This window comes from Babylonia areolata, chromosome 23, assembly GCF_041734735.1.
Source record: "Babylonia areolata isolate BAREFJ2019XMU chromosome 23, ASM4173473v1, whole genome shotgun sequence".
In the NCBI taxonomy this organism is placed as follows: Eukaryota; Metazoa; Mollusca; class Gastropoda; order Neogastropoda; family Buccinidae; genus Babylonia; species Babylonia areolata.
In genome coordinates, this window is record NC_134898.1 from 28,585,524 (window position 1) to 28,612,064 (window position 26,541).

Sequence of the window (26,541 nt, forward strand, 5' to 3'; positions counted from 1 at the left end):
TTTTTGTTTTGTTGGGTTTTTTTTAGTTCTTGTTTGTTTTTTCTCTCTTTTTTTTTCTTTTTTTTTTACGAGAGCATTGCAAATTTGAGAAATAAAGTTTCTTCAATAAGTGAATGGTAAAACTAAAAAGAGCACCCACAGTTTTAACCCCGTGACTCAGTGCTGAACCTTTATGAAATGAGATCAGTGTGGTATGAATTTCAAATGCAGTTACTATTTTTCTTTTTCTCTACTTATGAATGATTTTGCGGAACAACAGCAAACTGATGCACTCGGGGGAAAAGTCCAGATACAGCAGAGTGGTGACTTCACATCCTGACCTGCAACTTAAGCTCCGGCATCTTGTCTCAGCGAGTCGACAGTCCTCAGTTCACTGTCGAGCATACTCGTCGACAATAGTCAACGGATTTAAAACAAGCCTTACAGTGAACACATTTACAATAATGTACTGAGTTGTGCTGCACTGTGAGGTGAGTATTAAAAGGAAAAAAAAAGGGGGGGGGAGGAGGCAACTTTGGGGGGCCAGGGGATGTGACACAAAATAAACTTTGCTGCGAGCACAGTGGTGGACTGATCTCCTCGTGCTCCATGACCCAAATACAGAGACTGAGGAAGGGGTGAAATGGCAACGTGAACACGTGGTATGTTTTAAGGTCACAGTAGTATATAGCTGCCAGGCTGAGGGAAAGGCTGGGAGGGAAGGGTATGGGTGCAGGGAAAACGTGACAGCCAAGACTGAGAATGACTGAACACACTCCGTCGGCACTGAGGAGATTTTATTAATTATTTTCTCTTCTGTCTAGTATCAGGACACGTCATTCTGGTTCCCCTTCCTAGTTCTTTCAGGTCTTGATTTATCACTTCTTATTAAGAACGTTCTCTGCTACCTTTTTATGATGATCACTGAGTCGTACAATCCGATCATTGTGTTAAATCATGTACAAGATTTCCTCATGTTTTTGTTGTTGTTGTTTTTTTGTTGTTGTGTGTTTTTTGTTTTGTTTTGTTTTGTTTTTGTTTTTTTTAGTTCTTGTTTGTTTTTTCTCCTTTTTCCCTTTTTTTCTTTTTTTTTACAAGAGCATTGCAAATTTGAGAAATAAAGTTTCTTCAATAAGTGGATGGTAAAACTAAAAAGAGCACCCACAGTTTTAACCCCGTGACTCAGTGCTGAACCTTTATGAAATGAGATCAGTGTGGTATGAATTTCAAATGCAGTTACTATTTTTCTTTTTCTCTACTTATGAATGATTTTGCGGAACAACAGTAAACTGATGCACTCGGGGGAAAAGTCCAGATACAGTAGAGTGGTGACTTCACATCCTGACCTGCAACTTAAGCTCCGGCATCTTGTCTCAGCGAGTTGACAGTCCTCAGTTCACTGTCGAGCATACTCGTTGATAGTCAACGGATTTAAAACAAGCCTTACAGTGAACACATTTACAATAATGTACTGAGTTGTGCTGCACTGTGAGGTGAGTATTAAAAGAAAAAAAAGGGGGGGGGAGGAGGCAACTTTGGGGGTCCGGGGGATGTGACACAAAATAAACTTTGCTGCGAGCACAGTGGTGGACTGATCTCCTCGTGCTCCATGACCCAAATACAGAGACTGAGGAAGGGGGGAAATGGCAACGTGAACACGTGGTATGTTTTAAGGTCACAGTAGTATATAGCTGCCAGGCTGAGGAAAGGCTGGGAGGGAAGGGTATGGGTGCAGGGAAAACGTGACAGCCAAGACTGAGAATGACTGAACACACTCCGTCGGCACTGAGGAGATTTTATTAATTATTTTCTCTTCTGTCTAGTATCAGGAATCGTCATTCTTGTTCCCCTTCCTAGTTCTTTCAGGTCTTGATTTATCACTTCTTATTAAGAACGTTCTCTGCTACCTTTTTATGATGATCACTGAGTCGTACAATCCGATCTTTGTGTTAAATCATGTACAAGATTTCCTCAAGTTTTTGTTGTTGTTTTTTTGTTTGTTTGTTGTTTTTTGTTTTGTTTTTGTTTTGTTTTTTAGTTCTTGTTTGTTTTTTCTCCTTTTTCCCTTTTTTTTCTTTTTTTTTACAAGAGCATTGCAAATTTGAGAAATAAAGTTTCTTCAATAAGTGGATGGTAAAACTAAAAAGAGCACCCACAGTTTTAACCCCGTGACTCAGTGCTGAACCTTTATGAAATGAGATCAGTGTGGTATGAATTTCAAATGCAGTTACTATTTTTCTTTTTCTCTACTTATGAATGATTTTGCGGAACAACAGTAAACTGATGCACTCGGGGGGAAAGTCCAGATACAGTAGAGTGGTGACTTCACATCCTGACCTGCAACTTAAGCTCCGGCATCTTGTCTCAGCGAGTGGACAGTCCTCAGTTCACTGTCGAGCATACTCGTCGACAATAGTCAACGGATTTAAAACAAGCCTTACAGTGAACACATTTACAATAATGTACTGAGTTGTGCTGCACTGTTAGGTGAGTATTAAAAGAAAAAAAAGGGGGGGGGGGGGGAGGAGGCAACTTTGGGGGTCCGGGGGATGTGACACAAAATAAACTTTGCTGCGAGCACAGTGGTGGACTGATCTCCTCGTGCTCCATGACCCAAATACAGAGACTGAGGAAGGGGTGAAATGGCAACGTGAACACGTGGTATGTTTTAAGGTCACAGTAGTATATAGCTGCCAGGCTGAGGGAAAGGCTGGGAGGGAAGGGTATGGGTGCAGGGAAAACGTGACAGCCAAGACTGAGAATGACTGAACACACTCCGTCGGCACTGAGGAGATTTTATTAATTATTTTCTCTTCTGTCTAGTATCAGGACACGTCATTCTTGTTCCCCTTCCTAGTTCTTTCAGGTCTTGATTTATCACTTCTTATTAAGAACGTTCTCTGCTACCTTTTTATGATGATCACTGAGTCGTACAATCCGATCTTTGTGTTAAATCATGTACAAGATTTCCTCAAGTTTTTGTTGTTGTTGTTTTTTTTTGTTTGTTTGTTGTTTTTTGTTTTGTTTTGTTTTTGTTTTTTTTTAGTTCTTGTTTGTTTTTTCTCCTTTTTCCCTTTTTTTTCTTTTTTTTTTTTTACAAGAGCATTGCAAATTTGAGAAATAAAGTTTCTTCAATAAGTGGATGGTAAAACTAAAAAGAGCACCCACAGTTTTAACCCCGTGACTCAGTGCTGAACCTTTATGAAATGAGATCAGTGTGGTATGAATTTCAAATGCAGTTACTATTTTTCTTTTTCTCTACTTATGAATGATTTTGCGGAACAACAGTAAACTGATGCACTCGGGGGAAAAGTCCAGATACAGTAGAGTGGTGACTTCACATCCTGACCTGCAACTTAAGCTCCGGTATCTTGTCTCAGCGAGTCGACAGTCCTCAGTTCACTGTCGAGCATACTCGTCGACAATAGTCAACGGATTTAAAACAAGCCTTACAGTGAACACATTTACAATAATGTACTGAGTTGTGCTGCACTGTGAGGTGAGTATTAAAAGAAAAAAGAAAAAAAAAAGGGGGGGGGGGGGGAGGAGGCAACTTTGGGGGGCCAGGGGATGTGACACAAAATAAACTTTGCTGCGAGCACTGTGGTGGACTGATCTCCTCGTGATCCATGACCCAAATACAGAGACTGAGGAAGGGGGGAAATGGCAACGTGAACACGTGGTATGTTTTAAGGTCACAGTAGTATATAGCTGCCAGGCTGAGGGAAAGGCTGGGAGGGGAGTGTCCGGGGGGGGGGGGGGGGGGGGGGGGGGGGGGGGAGAGAAAGAAAGTCCAGGGGCCGCTTAAGCCCCACATGACGCTGCAGCACTGAGGTCCCGTTGTTTAGCTCTGTGGTGGGGTGTAGCATAGACACTAATACCCCAAGGAATTCCCGGGAACTTGAGTGTCTATGGGTGCAGGGACAACGCCCTGCTGGGAAATCATGAGGGAGCAAAGCCCCAACCCCACCTGTTTTTGTTTGGGGTTTTGTTGTTGTTTTGTTTTTTGCTGTTTTGTTTGTTGTTGTTTTGTCAATTTGTAATGCATTATGCCTTTTCCTGGCTGGTGTTACTGATTTTGAAAAGCATCCTTTTGACAATAACGTAGTTTAGGTTAGGTTCAGCACATCATGAGTCAAGTGACGGCCAGCTCTACAAAATCGATGGGACATTTCTAGAATTAACGGGTAAGGAAAATATCCCTTTTTTCCTCCACCATGGCACTTCTCAGTGCCCCCTCCCCCCACCACACAACGTGTATTTTCATTTGTAGTTTGTCTATCAGTACTCTGTTGTAAACACACATGTGAAACGGTTTAAATGTATATATACGACAGGCGCAATAGCCGAGTGGTTAAAGCGTTGGACTCAGTTTCAATCTGAGGGCCCTGGGTTCGAATCCCGGTAACCGTGTACCTGGTGGGTAAAGGGTGGAGATTTTTCCGATCTCCCAGGTCAACATATGTGCAGACTTGCTCGTGCCTGAACCCTCTTCGTGTGTACTAGTATGCACGCGGAAGATCAAATACGCACGTTAAAGATCCTGTAATCCACTGATGCCAGCGTTCAGTGGTGTATGAAAACAAAAACATACCCAGCATGCACACCCCCGAAAGCAGAGTATGGCTGCCTTCATAGCGGGGTAAAAACGTAAAAGCCCACTCGTGTACATACGAGTGAACGTGGGAGTTGCAGCCCACGAACGAAGAAGAACTGAGAAATATATATAATGTACTCATCCGCAAAAGAAATGCGATTTTTCGTTTTCGTTTAATTCAATTGGTTTACTGAAATACATTCCTTTTTTTTTTCTTTTTCTTTTTTTTTTTTTTCTTTTTTTGTCATTAAAGCACAATGACATTCAAATACACTGCCACATAGTGGCACAATGGCAGACTTTCAGAAGGGACTGTCACCAACAACAGTTTCTTGGCAGCTGGCTACAGTGCAGATCACTAACGAGTGTGTCCGCTCAGTATTGGCATCGTCAATATCGGCCTGAACCCTGCGAGGCCATCGAGCGCACGGAATTGTTTTCTGCTGCTCTTGGAATGTTGTTCCAAGTGTAAACAATTGTTTGACTCAGATTTATGCTGTATCCATGTTGTTTTTGCTGATGTGTTGATGACTGCTGCAAGGAAATGTTTCCTGTTCAAACATGCGTGTGCGCACGTATGCACTATTCTGGATCAGGGAAAATCATCCTGAAACTGTCAACAATCACACGCCTAACATGTGCAACCATTCCTAAATTGCCTTCTTCCCGTGTGCAGACACAAATATACACATACCCATCACAGGATGTCATGTAATGCACATTAATTTTCTGTTCTGTGCAGACACAAATATACACATACCCATCACAGGATGTGATGTAATGCACATTAATTTTCTGTTCTGACAACCAGTATGCAGACAGATGTCAGGAAACTCACGTACTGTGAAAAACCGGAACGGATAATATAATAAGTGTTCTGGGAAGATCCTTGCTCTTGGTTATGGTAGACACTTGTGTGAGCCTTGTACGTGTTTCCTGTGAGCAAGCGGTAGATATGCAGAGATTTGCCACTTCTTTGTTGTGCATTCGTATGTATCATTGTGACAATGAGTGGGTCGTACATGTGTGTGTGTGTGTGTGTGTGTGTGTCCCTGTGTTGAAGAACAGAAGTAAATCTCTATATGTATTCAAAAGGTACATAACTTCAAGTCAATGCTGCTTTTGCTAACAACTGAATAATTTGAGCCATTTACATAGTCTAAATGTACGCACAAATACCCATTAATGTGGAGAACCCAGTAAGAGGAATAGGCAGGCAAAGCACCAGATTAAAAATTTCAGCTAATCCCAAGGGAAAATAATACGTCTAGTGTTCACACTTCACTCCATTCATAAATTTATTCTTCCCCCTTTCCCTCACAAAAATGCATAGTTAGATACAGTATCTTATTATACAATACTGATTTACAAGTCTGGTGGTGTTTTTTATTTTCTTATTTTGGGGGTAATGATCTTACTTGATAGATCGATATTATACCTGTGAAGAAATCATCGAGACAGGTAATCATATCTTTGTCACTAACAGCCTACTGTTCATTTATAATAGGAAGGCAAGAGCTAAGATGTGTGTGTGTGTGCAAAAGGAGAGAGATGGTAAGAGCTCATATGTGTGAGACTAGTATTGTGTGTGTGTGTGTGCCAATGAGAGCTAGAGGGCACAGAGAGAGATGGAGAGAGGTATGCAGTATAGTATGGGGCCATCGTCAACACACTTGATTTAGAACTAAAGTTCGTTAGACATCAGCGACCCCTCACCCCACACCGTCCTTCCAGTCCTTCAGCTCTTGACTACACACACACACACACAGAGTTTAAAGGATGAAAATCCCAATGAGTGACGTCATGGAAGACATACTGCCATGCTGCGATTGTGAAATATTCCGACGTCCAAATGAGACACGGCCCGCACGCGCGTTTGACAAAATATTTCATGCACACTATACTGCTGAATATTGGTTCTTCGGCTTCAGATTCCATATCTAAATAACGTATAAACTGCAGGCATGAAGTTCACTGCCGCATCAGTCGTCAGCTGACGTAATTTCAAAGCATTGACTTCAAATGCGACTTTGTTACAAATCGACGTGTCTATGCACGGACCTTGGGGTTGAACAAGGATGGACATCGTGTGTGTGTGTGTGTGTGCGGGGGGGTGGTTAGGTGGGTTGCATCTGTGTCAGTGTGTGTACATGCGAGCGACGGAAAAATGGGTGCGCACGCGCGCGTGTTCCCAGTCAAAATCAGTTTCTTTGAAAAGCATGGTATGCACACGCACCGGCACAGGCTGTGAGAACGTCAATAGTAGGTCTACTCTCCCGACACATGAAGTGAATCTTGTGGTGCTTGTAATGAGAATCCAAACTCTCCGTTTGATCTTATCACTCTCACAGTCTCACATCTAAATATAATACCGTTTCAGTTTGGCACACTAGTTCGTTAGAAATGGGCCTTTCGTTATCGCAGATAAGAATGCGGTGGTAATTTATTTTCTTGATTTTGTCCTCGGATACAAAAACATTGGCAGTGAAGTCACAACAACATTGTCTGCGACAACACATCCCCCCACCCCCCTGACCCCCCACCCCCAACCTTCTCCTCTCCCGCGATTTTCTTCTGCAGGGATCTCAAAACGGCTTTCTTTATTTTCCATTTTCACTTTAAATAAATATCACCGAGAACGGAAGGGTTGGCAAATTTGTAACCAGCATCCGAATCTCCTCGATCTGACTTTTTTTTTTTTTTTTTTTTTTTTTTACTACAAGTGAAGACATGACGGATGACGAAGCGACACACACCAGGTGCTCAATGCAGTGAAAACATAATTGTCGACCACAAAAAAATGAATGACAAGTGCCATCTGAGGAGAGAGAAGAACCGCATTCCCCCCCCCCCCCCCCCCCCCCCAGCGGATTTTTTTTTTTTTTTTTCCACAGGAAAATGAAATTTCAACCACAGAAAATCAGGGCTCAGCAAAATAAAATTCCCTAGCCTGGTTGTATATGCAGTGGAAGACCATGCACCCATATAGATCACTGATAGTGATATACATGTACAACTGCAGACCACCTAGCTGATACATCATGCGTTATTTCATGCTTGCTGTAAGATTGTATTGCATTGTATTTTATTTTGTCACAAAAGATCTCTCTGTGTGAAACTTGGGCCGCTCTCCCAGGGACGAGTGCGTCACCACAGTGCACCACCTTCCATGTTTGTTTGGGTTTTTTTCGTGTCCGCAAATGCTTCAGTTTCAGAGCAGATTTTTTTCCTACATAATTTTGCCAGGGCCAACCCTTTTGTTGCCCTAGGTTCTTTTATGTGACTGTGTACTAAGAGCATGCTGCCAACAGGATACCATTGCATCCTCTCATCACAGTGACTAGCACCCTGACCATCACTCAGTCATGGTTTAGTGGAGGGGGGAGAAATAATCACAGTCCTTACATTGGTCATTCTTCGGTGCTGGTTGTCAGTGCAGGTCACTCACTTCAGTGAATGAATCATATATTAATCATATATTATGTGTTGGAAAATAACATGTTCTGGTGTGATTATTCCGTGTGGTGCATGTGCTGAAAAATGTGTATATATGATGAACAATTATTTTAAAGAAAATGTTTGGGTAAGACAATTGCAAAATAAAATTCAAAACATCACGTAAAAATGGCGACAGAAAACAGGAAAATGAACACTGCTCAGTGCTGGTGTTGTGTCTCATTACAAAAAAAAACTAAAAGTTTCAATTAAATTAGTTTTAGCCAAACATCACCCTAACGTCTTTAACTCACTCCGGACAAAGGGCCCCGATTGAGGCCCTCTTGTTTATGACTGTTTCAAAGAAGCCTGATCAGGGCTTTAGACAGTTTTGAATTTTTGGAGTGGCACCTAATTTCCATCATGAAGTTATATGCAAAGAAATTAGAATATCTTAACTGACCTTTCCACTCTCCACTGTGACCAATAAATGCAGTGTGTTGCTGTGCTTGCGAGCACAAGTTTATTTTCATGGTGACTGGTTCACATAAACAGCGAGTGTCAACAATAGCGTCTGACCCAGTTTCTTCTCAATCACAAGGCAAACAACAGAATTAGACGAAGGGACCCTATGTGGCTATATAATGTTCTGAATTTAATCTGTTTCAAACTCTGTTTTCCTGGATTCATTAACAAGTCATCCGTGTGTGCAAATTTTAAACAAAAAATACGGATACTTTCATCATCTCACTGTCTAGCTGCATAAGAAGGGAGGAAGTTTTATATTTCGTTCCCAACTAACTCGTTATCATTATGTTACTGATCAGTTTGGAAGTTTTCGGTTCATAAATTCTAACATTTCTTTTATGGCAACTTTATTTCTTACCCACACAAATGGGTTATTTGTGGGGAATGTCAGGGGAGCTAACTGGCAGTACAAGTGAGTTAAAAGTCATTCTCACAATCATTATCTTTATCACACTGGACATTGATTAAAAATATTTTTTTGATATTGCTGGTGCTGCACTAGTCCAGGGCATTCTATAAGATTTTAATCAACCACAATGGAAGTTGGTATGGCTTCAAGTTTATCACTATCATACCCCTCTCTACATTTGTCAAACAAACTGCTGTAAATATCAAACAAAAAGAATCAGCATTTGCTTAAATTCTTTGTTGATTTCATTGACAGCCTAAAGGTGGACTTTTTCTTTTCATGATAAAATCAACACAACCACAACACAATTAAAGAAACAAGGCCGATTCCTTTTTTGTCAGCATCCAAAAACTACATGAGATGTTAGCAAACCACATTTTCCGGTCACTTAATTCCCTGAAGTCTTTTTGACAAGGAAGGTTTGATAAATGGCGGTAAGTCACAAGTGTTCACCACTGATCAAGATGTAAAAGAACTCGAGGCAACACAAGGGCTATCACTGTCAAAATTCTGTTGAAAAATCCACACTGACCATAAAACAAATATACTTCTATTACTTGCACACAGAAAAAAGAAGAAACCATATGGGTATTGCTGTATTGAGGTGACATGTTCTCCCTAGGTAGTGCAGTCACCATGTCATGCAGAGAAATCTGTTGTGACAACAGACAAGAGAAGTACAGTACAAATATGCTTATATGGCAAAAATAATATACAGATAACAAAAGAAGGCAGGCATTCAACAGGTTAAGGTCAGATTCAGCATCCTGACTTTAGTCTATCCATGGCCATGTAAGATGTTGCTATTGCAATACTACTGAACACCAGTCACAACCCTCCATGATTCAGTAATTTTTATTTTTCTTGTAAAAAGGAGACAGATACTCTCTCATTCACTCCACCACCCCATGAACACTATGCAGACTGACACACTCACATTTTATTTGTACAATCCTCAGCTGCAGGTCTTATTCCAGCATATAAAACACACAAACTCGATGTTCACCACTCTACATCTTTCCTGTGATGTCTTTTTTTTTATAATTTTTATCGTGCCATCTTTTGTCCACAGTCTATGAGCGGGCGTTGGGGCCCTTCTTGCGGCCAAATGTGGCCACCACATTGACGAAGCGCCGGTTGTACTGGATGCGCCTCTTGGCACGGCCGGTCTTCTTCTTCTTCTTTTCCTGAGCCTCCACCTGTGCGCAACAGAGAGAGGCATCATTTTCAATCTTTTACCATCAAAACCAACCCTTCAGCTAGTTCAAGCGTGATGTTATACTGGTCACTCTTTCATCTGAATCCAAAATGACTCAAAACAGACTTTTGACAACCGCATGATGCAAGCATTTGCAGAGTACAAGGGAGATAAAACATTAATAAATATCCCATAAGACTTTCAACAACCACATAATGCATTTCCAGAGTACAAGGGAAATAAAGTATCAACTCTATTGTGTCGCAGACACAACCATGCGCCACGATTCCCAGAAATATCATGTTTTTTCGAGATTTTTGAAAATCATAAATCAACCCAGATACTCAGACAAAGTAGTGATTAAAAGAAAGTGCAAGCATAAGTTTTATCAATATTCTTAACTTTACAATGTGGATGCAGATATCAGTATTCCACAGTCCACACAAAAAGGTATCCAAACAGTCCCAAGAAAAACAGATTTTGTGATGTAAATCACCGCACTATTCTAGTCATTATTCTATCACTAATTATACGTTGGGCTCCTTGGTATCCATTTGATTTTGAAACACTAAAAAACAATACTACAAAAGCTTCTTCTACTTTATCTTCTTCGTCAGAGCTTTGTTCAAACACTAATTCACCAGTTTTTTGCAGTCTAAAACGTCGAGTTGATTGACAAGCTGCCATCTTACCAAACGTGTCCAGTCTAAATTTAAACTTCAGTGAGTTCGTCTTTTAAACTCACACACACAAACGGACAGCGATGGAAATGGTCAAGAGAGGGAAGTCCATAAAATTAGAAACATCAAACTATCATTTGCAAACATTTGTGACTTCCCTTGAAGCATTACGGCCTCAGTAAAAATCGCAAGATTATTCTGCTTAGATGTAAGCGGAGCAGCTTCGATACTAAGCTGGCGCACCGTGTACACATACGAGGAACAGAGCGACTGGTTTAATTTAACATCCCATCCCTCACACATTTCTTTGAAGGGATGAAATGACAATATCAGTATCGCCTTTTTTTGCTGTCTTGATTAAAAAAAAAGAGATGCAGAAGTAAAGTCATCAGTGCACCTACCCACACAAAACTTTCTCCAACGCACACATTTCATGCAACTCTAAAAGTAAACTTGTACATCATTAAAAGTTTAGTGGCAAGTTTGACTTAACCCATGTTTAACTTTGAGGGGGAAAAAAACTTGCACAAAAATGTTACAATCATAATATTACAATTAAAAAAACTATAATTTGTATAAGCCTCAAATAGTTTACCTTGGGTGTCTGGCCTCTCACTTTGCCAGCACGTGCCAGAGAGCCGTGCACTTTTCCTGCAAAACATACACAGAAAGATGTGTAAATAGGCCTTTCCTGAGAACATTTTACTTACTGAGTTACTCTAATGGATTAAAATGTTCGTGGTATGTTACACTCATGCCAAATATTTCTCACATACACAAAAGCACTGGTAAAAAGATAACTTTGGCAGAATATCAAAGTTCAGGCTGAGTTATTCAAACAGGATGTTTAACATAAAAGTAATTATTTCTTTTTTTCTTTTTTTTTAATTATATAAAAAAAAAAATAAAAAAACCCAGGCCACAGCGCCCCTTCTCCTCTTTTCCCTTTTCACCCAAAGTAAATATTCTCAAGCACCAGGACCACTGCCATTCATTTCTGCAAGCCCTGTCATGAGTTGAAATCCTGAGGGATGATGGAAGACATGATAATGATTAAATAAAGATGGTGCCAACACTTGTTTGCAGGAAGTGCACAAAAACAGAACGAGCCGTTTAAGAATACCATAGATATATATATTTACAAAAACAGAACAAGCTGTTTAAGAATACCAACTGACAGTAAGATGGCACTGCATAAAAAAATTGCATCCATGGCTGACCGAGCCGAAATCACTGTCGGCGGTCCCCCAATCCTCTGAAATAAGCAGATCCGCAGACAATTCTGATGCCTGAAGAACCTTAATTACAATACATACACTCTAGTCTACTGCCACCACCTGCTTCTGTTCTTTCTCCCTCTCTCTGTCAGAGACAGGAGGATTTAAAACAACTCAGACAAGAGACAGACTAAAACAAAAAGAAAAAAGAAAAAAAGCTGACCTCCCACCATGCGGACCTGCACCTCCAGTGTGGCCAGGTTCTCCAAGGCTGCCAGGCTGGCGCCATCGTCCAGGGGCTTGCCACCACAGTACACTGCCAGCTCCTCCGCTGCTACACCCTCCTTCTGCTCCACAAGGGCCTGTCACACACAACACAGCAAGGCATGTCAGCATGTACGTGTGCACTGTATCCTATGATTGTTATGAATACTTTAACTGCTGCAAGACAAGTCAATGTGCTCGCACCTATGCTGTGAATACTTAAAGTGCTGCAAGACATGTGAGCATGCATATATGTATGCTGTGAATGTTTCAAATGCTGCTTCACAGGAACCAGCAATATGTAAAACAGCATGTTTATGATACTGTAGGGGAAAAAATGTATGCAAAACTGATGCATGGCATGCTGTGAATACTTTTGAATCTATTCAGCTTTGCTTTGTTCCAAATATTGTGATGATAATAATAATAATGATGATGATGATATTTATATAGCACTGAATCTTCGGCAGAGACAAATCAAAGCACTTTCACACCAGTCAATCACATGCATGTGTAACTCTAAAACTGGAAAAACTGAACACAAGGAAGAGGCAGAGAAGGGAGGCTATTTTGGGAAGAGGTGGGTTTTAAGGCCAGACTTGAAAGAGCTGAGTGCGGAGACCTGACGAAGCAAAAGAGGAAGTTCATTCCAACTGCAACTTGTGCAAGGTCCAGAGACAGAGAAAGAACAGCGGCCAACAGTCGAATGTTTGAATCTGGGTATGCATAAACTGATTGGATCCGAAGCCAATCGTAGAGAGGGAGATGGAGTGTAGAGGTGAAGACAGCCACAGAGATAGGAAGGGGCAGATTTGTGAATACATTTAAAACATAGGCAGCCACAGAGATAGGAAAGGGCAGATTTGTGAATACATTTATAACATAGAGTGCTGATCTTGTAGTTTATTCTGTATGAGACAAGGAGCCAGGGGAGATGCAAAAGAGGAGTGATATACTCAAATCTTTTCTTTCTGAGGACGAGTCGGGCAGCAGAGTTTTGTATGCGCTGAATGGACTGAATGGATGAAGCAGGCAAACCAGACAAAAGAGAGTTACAGTAGTCAAGGCAAGAGAAAATGAGAGAAACGACAAGTCTAGATGTTGCGTCAGTGGATGGATATTTTCGGACGGAACTGATGCGCTGCAACTGACAGTAGCAGGATTGACATATCTGACTGATAAATTTTTGCATGGTCAGTGTGTTGTCAAGGACAACGCCGATGTTCCTGGCTGAACTGGAAAGAGGGATGGATGACTGCCAAGTTTGACTGTGTGAGTTGTGATGGAAGAGAGTTTTTGTTTAGTTCAGATGATCACTGCTTCAGTTTTGTCCGCATTCAATTGTAACTTATTTAAAGTCATCCAGTTTTGTATGTCCAGGAAGCAGTTGGATGTTTCTTGCAAGAGCGACTACAATTTTTCAGGGGTATCACTCTTCTATAGTTGAGTGTCATCAGCATAAGAATGATGAATGACATTATGGCAGTTAATAATTTCAGCAAGAGGAGCAGTGTACAGTGTGAAGAGCACTGGGCTTAAAACAGATCCCTGTGGGACTCCATGTTCCATTTTAACGGGTTCGGACTGGAAATTATCAACAATGACAGACTGGAATTGATCAATGAGATTTGAAGCAGTTTAGAACAGTGAAATTGATACCAAATGTAAAATAAAGGCAGGAAAGAAGAATTGAATGGTCTGTCGTGTCAAAGGCGGCTGACAAGTCGAGAAGAATGAGAAGGGAAATTTGTCCCAAGTCAGACACTAGCAGTAGAACCGTAGATTATTCAGGGTGTGGAGAAGAGTTGTTTCAGTGCTGTGGTCAGCGCGATTGGCAGACTGAAATGGGTGGATGAGATTGTTGAAACAAAGGTGGTTGTTGAGCTGCTTCAGGACAGCTTTTTCAAGGAGTTTGGACAGGACTGGAAGATTAGAAACTGGTCGATAGTATGATAATAATCAAAATACACTGGCTTTATTAGTGTGACCTGCAAAATTACTTTGCATCACTGTAACTTATGAAAGGTTCACTCAAATGAAAACGGAACATAAGAAACATTGTCACTACCAGTAAAATGACTTAATGAGTATAGTATCTATCCTATTTAACTAGTCAGATTACAGAGTTGCATCGTTTGTCACATGCTTTGCATATGCTGTCATCGAAAGGATTCCAATTCAGTGATTTTTTTTTTAAAGCACAATGACATAAAACCAAGCTTTTTCACTATTTGTAATTAGACAGGGGTGTAAGAGGCTGTATCCAAGGCTGATGACATCTTACTGTTAGAGGAAACATGATGATTCAAATGGCAATGTCCAAACAGATTCATTTAGAACTACACAAATGTGAAGCTAACCAATATCTGTCCACTTCATAACACTTTTTAACAAAGTGAAAAAACAGTTAAGATGCATATTCTGAGTAAATCGCATGCCTGTTATGTGTTACACAATTCTGATGTGCACTACTCCTATCTGGTATAGATAAAAAGTCTTCTCTGATCGCTGCGAAATGTAATAAATATAGAATGAACCAATAAAAACATTCTGAATAAAAATATTACAAACATGAATTTAAAAAGCACATTGATACGAAGATATTGCCCCTTTAATACTTGTTCAGGGTGGTTTGGGATAGGGTTATCATTGGAATAGTTTAAATAGTTTAATTAATGTTTGAAATCTTGCTTCACAAAAAGTTTTGAAAGCAGTATATACGGTATCGTGTAAAACTGTCTCCTTCATCAAGCTCCATCTTAACAATGCATTGGCTAGAGAGAGTGTGTATGTATGTATGTATGTATATGGGGGTGGGGGTGGGGACTGAGCCTATCATGCTTGTGATTGGCCAAACAGAAACATGATCTATGATGGGCTAAGAGAGCCATCCATTAAAGGTTAACACAACCGTCAGTGGAATAGCCACTATACTGAATACAAGATATTCAAATATAGCATACTTCATTACTTGATACTGAGACAAAACATGAAAAGCAACTCAGCCACAAAAATACAAATTTTAAGTGACAAAAATAAAAACTAACATATGCATCTAATAATATTACCCCAAAAATTAACACAGCCACACTTACCTTCACATCCTCAACAGTCTCAGTGCCATGCACATCAAGTGTGTGCGTTTGCTGAGAATGGACGAACAATTGCATGGTTTCCATGTCTGTGGAAAACAAAAGAAACAAAGTACAATGCCTTTATCTGTATGGATGTTACAGTAACATTTCATAACAAGTACAGTAACAATGAAAATTGAAATTATCAATGCTTGCAAAATTATAAATGAGGCCACATCTGTGAAGATGAATATCACAATTTAAAAATGACACGAGGTGTGGGTGCCATGTTATTGATCATGTTTTATCAGGTGTTCAGTTTCAAAATCAGTCAATATGGCCACCAGGGCAGGTACCCTGTTGTCTACCCACATGCCATAACACAGAGTAACTGTGAACTTAGTATGGCTTGTGTATGTGTAACCTGCTACATTGTGCACATGCAACCACTGCATTACATTTACATATTGATGTTCCATCATTTACCTCTACCCTTAGAAAAGCAGACTGAAAATGGAACAAACAGAAAAGACAACCACGAGCGACAGTGAGACAACCGAAGCTGTGAAACTGGAAGACACTGACAGTATCAGTGGATATGATTTATCATTATGTTGTAAATCCTAATTTTTAATCAAATTGCAAGCTCTTTAAGTCTTTTGAATAATCACATATGAAAGGGTCAATGATATTACTTGACATGTTTATGATACTACTACTATCACACATGCAGACACATCTATTCCCCATCTTCATGACGCTCACTTGTGGTTCTTCAAATTCTTCAGCTGCTGTCACCGATGTCAGTACTGGTAGTAATCACAGTGTAATGTCTAGTTCGAGATTAATAAATCCCCTTTGAATTTCTTCTTTATATAACTTTCCAACACGCGATGCTGTCAGCTGATGGTGCAATAAATGAGGTTAACAATATAAAAACCGTATTATGTATAACCCACACTTACCCACCAGTTTCTTTGTAACACGTGAGAGTTGCACCACCATACGCAAAAGAAAGACGCCGGAAATAGCGGTGTTGGATAGACTACTACAACTTCCGGTTTGGTCTTGGGGATAATTTTGTGTCACTGATCCAAAAATGTTTTTAGATCAGTGTCCACGGTTTCAGGTTTAGTTTCAATATATGTTAAAATATGCGGACTGATCAATATACGCTACACCATATCTGCTTTAAAAATAAGAAAAATAAAAACGAGTAGATACCAGCGCGAGATGTACCCGGGAACTTAATCTTGCTTGGAGGCAAATCTGGTGTTTCACCTCGTCGGAGAAACCACCAAAGTTGTCTCCTCTGTCCACAAAAATGTGATCACGTGACACGCAAGTGTTTAGGTTCAGGGCAGACAGGTGGGGGCTTTGGGAGAGAATGTGTGCACGATTGCAAACGAAAAAAGTTAGGCAAGTTATAAAAAAAAACTAAAAAAACAACCAAATAAGTGAGAATGCTATATTTGTTGGTCTGCGCTGTTTTATTGTAGTAGCATTAGCTCACTTACTTGAACGAGGCATGGCGTGGGTTGAAGGTTGTACCGTTGTTTACTGATGCTTCGATCGACTTCCTGAAAACGAGAACTGTAAATATATAATAACTACTAAATAAGTCTCACTGGCTGGTTCATTAAGAATCAGAAAGGGTTGCATTTCGTCAATAATGCCAAAGGTACCAGCTCATAGAACACTCTCAATAGTAAATTGATTGACAACCTTACTCTCGTTCGCTTCCTTTCTTTTCACACTCCCTTTATTATATTTATTTTGTTTTTCTTTAAGGATACCATATTTTGGTTTTATTATTAGAACTTCTGTAAAGCGCAGACGACAGTTAGTTTTTTCCCGATTCAGCACAAGAAGTGTTAACGCTTACAAAATTTAGCGTTAAAATACATGAACCAATACATGCCCATTTACTCCACCCCCTTCCTCCCAAACCCCACAAGGACAGGAAATCATTCACCTCTCCTCCCACAATATTATTCACACAATATAGTACTATAGTCAACACATACTAGAAATTAAATGCACATACAATAACTTTATGCATGTGATGTATACATGATGATGTACACACATGCATGTACATATGCTAATTTGTATATTTTAAAAAATATATACAAACTGCTAGAAAACATTTACTGTTGCCAGATAAGAGGAAAATTGATTGTGCACTCTTTCTCTCCACTTATAAAATGAAACTAGCAATTATATGTGTGTTGTACATGTTCAAAATTTCTCTTCTTAGTGAAGAGTATTTTAAAAAAAAAAAGAAATAGTATTTTTTGTTATAGTTTTTATATATTATATGTATATTTATTTTCTTTTGTTCAAATAATCATTTAAAAAGGGACACACAAAAAAGAATGTAAACAGCTTACAAAGATTATACTGGGTTCTTTCTGTTTTGTTTTCTATAGAAATGAATTGTGTAATTTATCAGCCTTTTAAGAGTTTCCTATATATATGTATCATATATCTTGTTTGTTTGGTGGCATTCATTCACCTCCACCTCGCACATTGTGATTTTGTGGGATGCTGCCTCAGCTTTGTTAGTTCCCACTCTTCCTTCTCCAAGATCCACTCTCCTTTTAACATCAATATTGCTCTCCTCAGCTAGTTTGTATGAACACTCTTTGCAGTGCTTGGTTTGCTTGGCATTGATAATGTTCCAAAGTCTTTGCTAATTGAAGTAATTCCATAGACCTGAGAACATTCCCAACTCTGCGCAGAGTTAACACCGCAAAGATTGCTCATGCAACCCAGCCCTCATCAGTCACAGTGTGCAGTCAGAATGATGCTGTCAGCTCGTTGATAGTCACTGTATTTAATGGATGATATGACAGTGTTCCAGTTCTGTTGATTTAGGAGGAAGTTGGTGGAATGGTTAAGACACTCATCTGTCAGTACATTGTTAGGGTCTGGGTTAGATTCCTGCTCTCGCCCTTTCTCCCACAATTGACTGGAAAATCAAACTGAGCATCTGGTCTTTTGGATGAGATGAGGTCCTGTGTGCAACACTGACTCGGTGCACTGAACAAGAACCCATGACAACAGAAATGCTGTCCTCTGGCAAAATTCTGTAGAAGAAATCCACTCTGTTAGGTACACAAATACATACATGCATACACTCAAGGCCTGACTAGTGTGTTGGGTTATGCTGCTGGTTGGGTTTCTGGATATGGATTTGTCTGAATGCAGTGATGTCTCCTTGAGAAACTGAAACTGTTGTTCCTTCAATATTTACTGATTTTTGTGTTCATGATTTATTGACTGACTTACGTATGCTAGCAGGTTGTTTGGCTGTCAGAATACAGAATACTACCTCCATTAAAAGAAATTCATTTGTGGTGTATGTTACATAAACAAGTATGAGAATCAAATTCAATCAATGTTAATGTATACATAAAACTAAAAGACCAGGACGTACACCACAACGGATTGCCCCAAGTAAAGCTTCGAGTGCAGAATTATGAATACCACTGGCATCAGTTTGTCAGCTGTGGCGTCAAGTGTTCTTTATATTTTTCAGGTCAAAGCTGGGATGTTTGAAACATACGGAGAGAATGCTACTGTCAACTAACAATGAGTAAGTCAACGCTAACTTCACTATGTGTATACTACAAATACAATGTATAATTTGATCAATTTTTAATTATCCTTTTTTCATACTTAGAAGTAGAATATATATATATATATATATATATATATATATATATATATATATATATATATATATACACACACACATATATATATATATATATATATACATATATATATATATATATATATATATATGGTTTCACATTTGGGACTTTTCTTTTACTTTGGACAAATTCATGGTTTCGCTTTTGGGACCAAATCATGGGTTCAGGTTGCAAAAAAGTAGCAGTATGGATTAAAATTCAAATCTAAAATAGTCCTTTATTTGCATAAAGTTGGTACTACAATGGTTGTGAGTTTGTGTTTTTTTTAATTAAAGAATCTTCCTTTTTAGTGGAAGAAATCTGGAACCTAAGCTGGAAATTGGAAGTGAGTATTTATTGGCTATTTCTTAAACAAGCCTTCCTTTCAGTGGAAGAAATCTAAGACCTAAGTTAAATCATCTTTATTATGAAATGTGTATATATATGTATCACAACATGTTTAATAGTGTGCAATTTAGTTTTGTGTCATATATTAAACACATTTTTGCAGTATGAAATGGATTCATCTTATATAAAGAATTTTACACTAAATTATGATAAAGGTATGCATACTGAAAAAGATATCATTATATGAATATAAAATCTTACTCTAAAGATTCTGCAGCCAGTTATTCAGTAGTGAATGTTGTCTTGTAATACTAATATACATTTTATCAATGACTGCATTCACACAATTTAGCTTCCACATTGTGTTGTATAACTGTATGACCTTATTCACCCTATCATTTACAGCTGTCCTGTTTTCGGAGGCATAGATTTGATCTATCTAGTCTAGATATTTTGATGCATGGTTTTGACAACCAATGAAAATCTTTATAATCTGTCGTCATAGTATCTGCTACCGAAGCCAAGCAAAACATAAGGGAGTTTTGATGATTCAGAATAACAATGAAAATGTTTGTTGATGATTTAAAGTTTCAAACTTCTGCGAAGCTTCAGTTTTGCATTTCTTGTTATCCAAATGCATAGTTTGTGAGTTTTTACCCTTTTTTTTTTTTTTTTTTTTTTTTTTTTTTTTTTTTTTTTTTTTCAGTAAGCTAGGGAGATACTTTTCAGGAGAGAAGTTTCAATGTTTGTTTCCGGAAGTTTGTTGCTATCTTTTACTAGTCAGTATATTCAGAAATGAAGGAATATTTCAGTGCATGTATAGTGCCCATTGTGTGCGTGCGTGCATGTGTGTGTGTGTGTATGTGTATGCATGTGTGTACATGCACTTGTGAGTATATATTGAGCATGTGTTTTCTTTTGGAAGAAAACCATTCAATCGATTTTATCATTTTTGTGTATTGGATCTGCACAATTTACCATAAACAGAATGAAGAACTGTAGTATGTATCACTTCTTTGAAGCACATCTTTCTTGTCATTTCTACGCATATAAAAAATGATAGTAAAATTGTTGATTAAAACAGAAGTGGAGTTGTGTTTTTAAATTTGAAAATAAAGTAATTGTGCAGGACTGTACAGATAAATCATGCATTGAAAAAAAAAAGTGTTAATAGTGTTTGTCTTACTGCTTGCATGTACAGTAACCAGGTTATTGTGTGTGTGTGTGTGATTTCATGTGTACGCATTGGTGTGTGCATGTGTGTGTGCGTGTGTGTGTGTGTGTGTGCGCGCGCGCACATTCCTCTTTAACTCTTAACATTTTGATCATAATCATGTGCCTTGTTCATAATCATACCTCATGTGTTGTCCGCAAGGGTAAGTGCTATATATATAATAAAAATAATAATAATAATGGTATTTATATAGCGCTGAATCTTGTGCAGAGACAAATTAAAGCGCTTTCGCACCAGTCATTCTCACGCATGCATAACTCTAAAAATGGAGAAACTGAACACAAGGAAGAGGCAGGGAAGGGAGGCTATTTTGGGAAGTGGTGGGTTTTAAGGCCAGACTTGAAAGAGTTGAGTTTCGAGACTTGACAAAGCGAAAGAGGAAGTTCATTCCAGTTGCAAGGTCCAGAGACAGGGAAAGAATGGCGGCCACATTATTATCGTATGTATGTTGATACGCATGTGTTGCACTCCCTTAGGGACAGTTCATGCGCATGTTGTATGTACAAGTATACACATTCCAGTATGACCACTGCACAGCTATGTACGCGCGTGTACTTTGAGCATGTTCTGCACTGTCAATCAGCCAGCAGCAGAGAGAGAGAGCAAGAGGCCATTGTGCAGGCGGCCACAGAGAGAGCAGCCATCGTCGCTAAGTACGACAAGGTCAGCACGTGTCACCATCACTGTGTACTTGTGGCACTCAGTGTGCCATTGCCTGACACTGTTTGGATACTATGTTTGTCTTTGTTTTTGTTTTGTTTTTGTTGTTTTTTCACTTCACAACACACAAACAGCACAAAGCTAGCAGGTGTGAGTTTGTTGTCACACATGATTTGAGTGGGGCAATATTATATGTACTTCTCTTTTTTTTTTTCACTCAAACACACTGCAGCACAAAGCCAACAGATGTGAGTTTGTAGTTGCACACGATTCGATTGGCATGATGGTTTCTGTGATGAAACATGTTATGGTGTGTGAGTATAATCATATGGTGTGTGTGTGTGTGTTTGTATATCTCAGTTGTTTGTCACTGAAAGACACAACTTATGTGGTGAATCTGTGTGTGTGTGTGCGTGCATGCATGCGCGTGTGTGTGTGCTGTAATGTCAAAAATGGTTTCAAGTTTGAATAAACCTTTAAGTCCCATTGGATTACAGCATCATTTCACAAACAACATGTCAAACAAAATTAAACAACATTTCCCAGTTTTATAAACTTGCTAGAGTTCACCTTTACATTATCTATACCACCTTTGAGTAAATTGCAGAAATGGTAGATAATGCAACAGGGAATTTGTGGCATTGACCTTCATAGATGTCCGTACATCTATGAAAATGCCCCATATATTCAGAACTGAGAACCAGATTTCCAAAGAATTTGGTCAAAACTCCCTTGCATTTATTGCTCCAGGATGCAAATGTCCACCAGATGCAGAGTTTGTCCAGATATGTATTCCATTCAGTCAACAAAATAAATCAAAATCTCAGCCCAGTGTAATGATAATGTGGATCTCTTATTATTTATGACTAAGTCTTATCGGAGATTAGAAAAGAGAGATAAACCACTTGCAGAAATTGCTGAAGCCAGGCAGCCTGCGCCGCGAGACGCATTCATTATTCATGAGCTGCCTTTGCCCCGCCCAAACTAAGGGAAAGCGTCAGTCGAACGCAGTCTCCTGAGTGATTTTATAATTTGGATTACACCTTTTTTCCCTTTTCTGTTTGCTTCATCCCACGCAGATGTCAAACTCAATTTTGTTGTGAATAACATTCCTAAATATTTATATGTATTGGTTACTTTTATTTCCCTATCACCACAGCACCATTTTTCACGAGTCGAAAGATGACCTCCATTGCGGAAAACTATAATATTGGTCTTATCGAGATTCACTGTTTGTTGTAGTCTGTCTGTTTCTTGCTTAAGGGCATTTAATTGATTTTGTAACCCTATGGGTGTGTCAGACAAGAGAACAACATCATCAGCAAATAGCATTAAGAGCAAATCTGTTGCGCCAGGTATCATTTGTATTCCATGTCTCCCCTTCTTTGATAACTCCACTGCCAATTCACCGATGAAAAAGGAAAACAGCTGTGAGCTTAGCATACAACCTTGTTTAACCCCTCTTGGACACTGAAAAAAGTCTGAGTAAATACCTTTGTCACGAACACATACAAGTACAGAATCGTAGATGCTTTTAACAGCCATGTAAAACTCCCGAGAGAGAGAGACAGAGATAGAGACTTAGAGAGAGAGAAAGAGCACAATACAACGGTCTGCTCGGGCAACATGAAGCGTTCGTATATATATGAATTATATATATGATTATGTACATATAGATAGATTTAGATTTACATATTGATAGATCGATATGAAATTATGTATGTATGTATAGACAGATGTTAGAAGAGAGACAGAGCTGAATATGTGTTTTATGTTTTGATATATATATATATATTTGTTGAAGAAATGGTGATGTAAACCAGAAAGTGTGAAGAAAAAGTAGCGTTACGAAAACGCAGTTCAATAATTTACAACTGTCTCTCTCATGTGCAACATTGCGGTGGGGGGGGGGGGCAGGGGGGGGGGGAGTTGGTGGTGGGGGGAGCTGCTTTATTTTCTTTTTATATTATCTACATTCAAGCAGATGCAAACGTGCTAAAAACCAAGCAAAAATGAATCAGTTTTCATTGTATACAGCGAATCTTACTACACGTGGGAAATTCCAGGCATAACTTAACTTTCGCTTTACTGCAGCTGAACCGTCAGAACCGACTAGTTTCCTTCAGGTGGGGAAGGAGAGGGTGATTTACCCCCACCCTTCCGCACTGCGTGTGTGCCCCAAAACGGCTTCAGCACTGTTATAGACAGTAAGAAGGGGCCTGCCGCGAGTGGTTTATCTCTCTTTTCTAATCTCCGGTCTTATGAAGTCTCGTGTGACTAACCTTTTATAAGCATGATTACACATGGTCAACCTACTTTATGAGTAGTGAAACAGTTTACGTGTTGTATGTGATCATGTATTTTTAGATAAAAGACCAAAATCATCATTAATGTAAGTATCAAATGAGGTAATATTTGCATATGCATTACACTGTAATGTCAATTTATGTAATAACGATATTGCTTGGAATGCTTTTAAAAAGTGAATCGCAACTATACCATGTTGTCAACGACACTCCCTCCCTACCCTCACCCCATTGATATGCTTGTATTGTGGTCCAAGACTGATGTACATTAAAACGTTTGAGTTCAAGTTTGAGTACATCTATGAAAATATATACACACAGGCATTTAACCATCCAGTCATGACCATGAAAGGAAGACATTGGAGATTTGTGTGTATGAAAATAATGAATGTCAAAGTTCAGATATTTTAAAGTGTCATTCTAAAATGAATTCAGCCCCCAAAAAACAGTGCTCAATACACAAACAAGTGCATGTTCATGCAAACATGCAGGCACACTTGCCTGCATGCATGCGTCCACACATTCACACAAACACACCCACACACACACACAGGATCGAAAATCACATCGGATACTAGAATAATAAAATGGAAGTGATTAGTTTTGAGATACTTTTTTTTCTGAACTGAGGAAATGACATGATGGACTGAAAAGGGCAGTTTGTTCCATATAATTGGGCCAAGACAGAAGAGAGAGCATTGGCGATGTGATGATTATTTGATATATGTCTAGGGATTGTTAGTACTGGAATCAGCAGCTGAACATGAAGATCAGTGAGGAGTAAAGACAGAAAGTCAGTCACAGGGTGTGTGTAGGCACAGTATCACAAGGGGTTAAAATATGCCATCTCTGTTCATGGGGTTAAAGTATGCAGTATAAGTCTGTTGCTAAAGCAGACTATAATTTCATTTTGAATTGGAAAACATTTCAGTTGATAGCAAGTGTAAACACATCACCTTTTGCACTGTCCTTTTAACTGCAGGGGCGTACATATGTGGGATTCACTTTGTTCATCCTTGATCTGTCAGTCTCTGTGGGACTGCCACGTATATTTGCGTTTCATAACCAATCTTGCGCAAATTTTGCACACTAACCAGTTCTGATGTCATTCAAGTTTTTTATTTCCACCCCTTCCCAGGCCACCCCTGTCTGTTTGCGTCATGTTTGTTTCAAAATGCAAATCACAGTCAGCCATTACTTTTCACACTCGTGTGTATGTGTTAGCGTGTGTGTGCGTGTGTGTGTGTGTGCGTACGTGTGAATGCATGTCTGTGTTTGTGTGTGCATGTTCGTGCGCACATGAGTGTGTGAGTGTGTGCAGAAAAGTGAGGTCTGTAAATGAAACACAATCAATACCAGCAGCTCACCTTTGAGCCATTTGAGCATTTAATCATATGGTTGACCATGAATGGTCCACTGATATGTGCACATCAAGCAGTGTCTGCCTGCCGTTGAACACGTTCCGATTGACGTCTTTCAGGGGAGAGAAGAAGGAGCCCAGATAGACCCATGGGAGGACCCTGGCTTTGAGGTCTACCATGTGACTGATAGATATGGATTTATTCAGTAAGTTCTGTTGATTTCTTCTCCTTTAGCATTATATACAGGTAATTTTGAAGCTGACCAATAAGATTATGATAATAATTTCAATAGTGATAAAGCTGAAGATGGTCAGTAAAACAATACTATAGCAATATTCACAGAGTGAAGCTGTAGATTTGATTTGATTTGATATGCATACTTATATACCGCTTATCCTCAGTCAGAGACCAAGCTCTAAGCGCTTTACAAACTCAGGGTCATTTGCACAACAGGCTGCCTGCCTGGGTAGAGCCGACTGACGGCTGCCATTGGGTGCTCATCATCCATTTCCTGTGTCATTCAACCAGATTTCAGGCACGCACACTCAGACTCAGACAGACATGTGACATTTTATGTGTGTGATAGTTTTGCTTATTTTCCTCGCCATGTAGGTAGCCATACTCCATTTTCAGGGGTGTGCATGCTGGGTATGTTCTTGTTTCCATAACCCACTGAACACTGACATGGATTACAGGATTTTTAATATGCGTATTTGATCTTCTGCGTATTCGCACAAACAGGGTTCAGGCACAAGCAGGTCTGCACATATGCTGATCTTGGAGATTGGAAAAGAATCTCAGCTCTTTACCCACTGGGCGCCAATACCAAGATTCAAACCCGGGACCCACAGATTGAAAGTCCAACGCTTTAACCACTCAGCTGGATGTAGTGATAAAAATTTTTAAAAAGCAAACAAAAAAACAACAAAAACTTGAATTGTAATTGCATCTGGTTTGTTTCCAAAACATGAATAGAAAATATAATGCTAATACTAAGAAGTAAGGTGATAGAATGTTTATCCAGGAAAAATATTGGATATGGATGTATTTCTTAAGCACAAATAGGAAACAAAATTTTTAACACCCCAAACTATAATGGAAAAGTGTGCTTTTGTAAAAACATATAGGTAGCATGTGGGGGCTATCCAAAGGGTTCTTGATATAAACTTGTTGATGTAGGCCTCTGTGTGTGTGGTGTGTGTGTGTGTGTAGTCACTAAATTTGATACATAAATCTTTGTGAGTAACAAATGTGTAGGTCTATCCCCTGTTGTGGGGAGCTTCAAAAGAGACCATTTTTCATTCGAACAAATAATATGCTGAAGAAGGAATGATTTTCCTGTTGTTGTGTTTGGATTGAATTTTGCACTCAGATGACGGGGAACATCTTTCTTGCACTGAAGTGTGTTTGTGTGTGTGTCTTTGTGTGCATATGTGTAAATGCTTGTGTATGTGTGCTGGTGTGTGTGTTTGCTTGTGTGTGTATGTGTGTGTTAATGTCAGGTCAGGTCATTAGATCTGCTACTGGTAACCTGTAATCCAGTACAACCT

General features: G+C 39.3%; 2 protein-coding genes across 5 annotated transcripts in view; one reads left to right on the forward strand and one right to left on the reverse strand.

Annotated features, from left to right (window-relative positions):
- Positions 1 to 9,870: 9,870 nt before the first annotated feature.
- LOC143298112 (ubiquitin-like FUBI-ribosomal protein eS30 fusion protein) lies at positions 9,871 to 16,636 on the reverse strand. 4 transcript variants are annotated; one of them, XM_076610814.1, is made up of 5 exons: positions 16,606 to 16,636; positions 15,403 to 15,488; positions 12,267 to 12,405; positions 11,422 to 11,477; positions 9,871 to 10,147 (listed from the first exon to the last, which is right to left on the reverse strand). In XM_076610814.1, the coding sequence occupies exons 2-5, from the start codon at positions 15,484 to 15,486 to the stop codon at positions 10,022 to 10,024; spliced, it is 405 nt and encodes a 134-aa protein (XP_076466929.1). In that variant the 5' UTR covers positions 15,487 to 15,488; positions 16,606 to 16,636; the 3' UTR covers positions 9,871 to 10,021. The 4 variants fall into 4 exon arrangements, with proteins under 4 accessions (XP_076466929.1, XP_076466926.1, XP_076466927.1 ...); XM_076610811.1 differs by lacking the exon at positions 16,606 to 16,636 and adding an exon at positions 16,347 to 16,418; XM_076610812.1 differs by lacking the exon at positions 16,606 to 16,636 and adding an exon at positions 16,351 to 16,417.
- Positions 16,637 to 18,922: 2,286 nt separating this feature from the next.
- Positions 18,923 to 26,541, forward strand: part of LOC143298111 (USP6 N-terminal-like protein) — a 32,615-nt gene continuing 24,996 nt past the window's right edge. Inside the window, exons 1-3 of the mRNA XM_076610810.1 lie at positions 18,923 to 18,982; positions 21,248 to 21,327; positions 25,111 to 25,196. Of these exons, the coding sequence (XP_076466925.1) occupies positions 18,979 to 18,982; positions 21,248 to 21,327; positions 25,111 to 25,196 (170 nt within the window). The 5' untranslated portion in view covers positions 18,923 to 18,978. The remainder of the gene's footprint in view (positions 18,983 to 21,247; positions 21,328 to 25,110; positions 25,197 to 26,541) is intronic.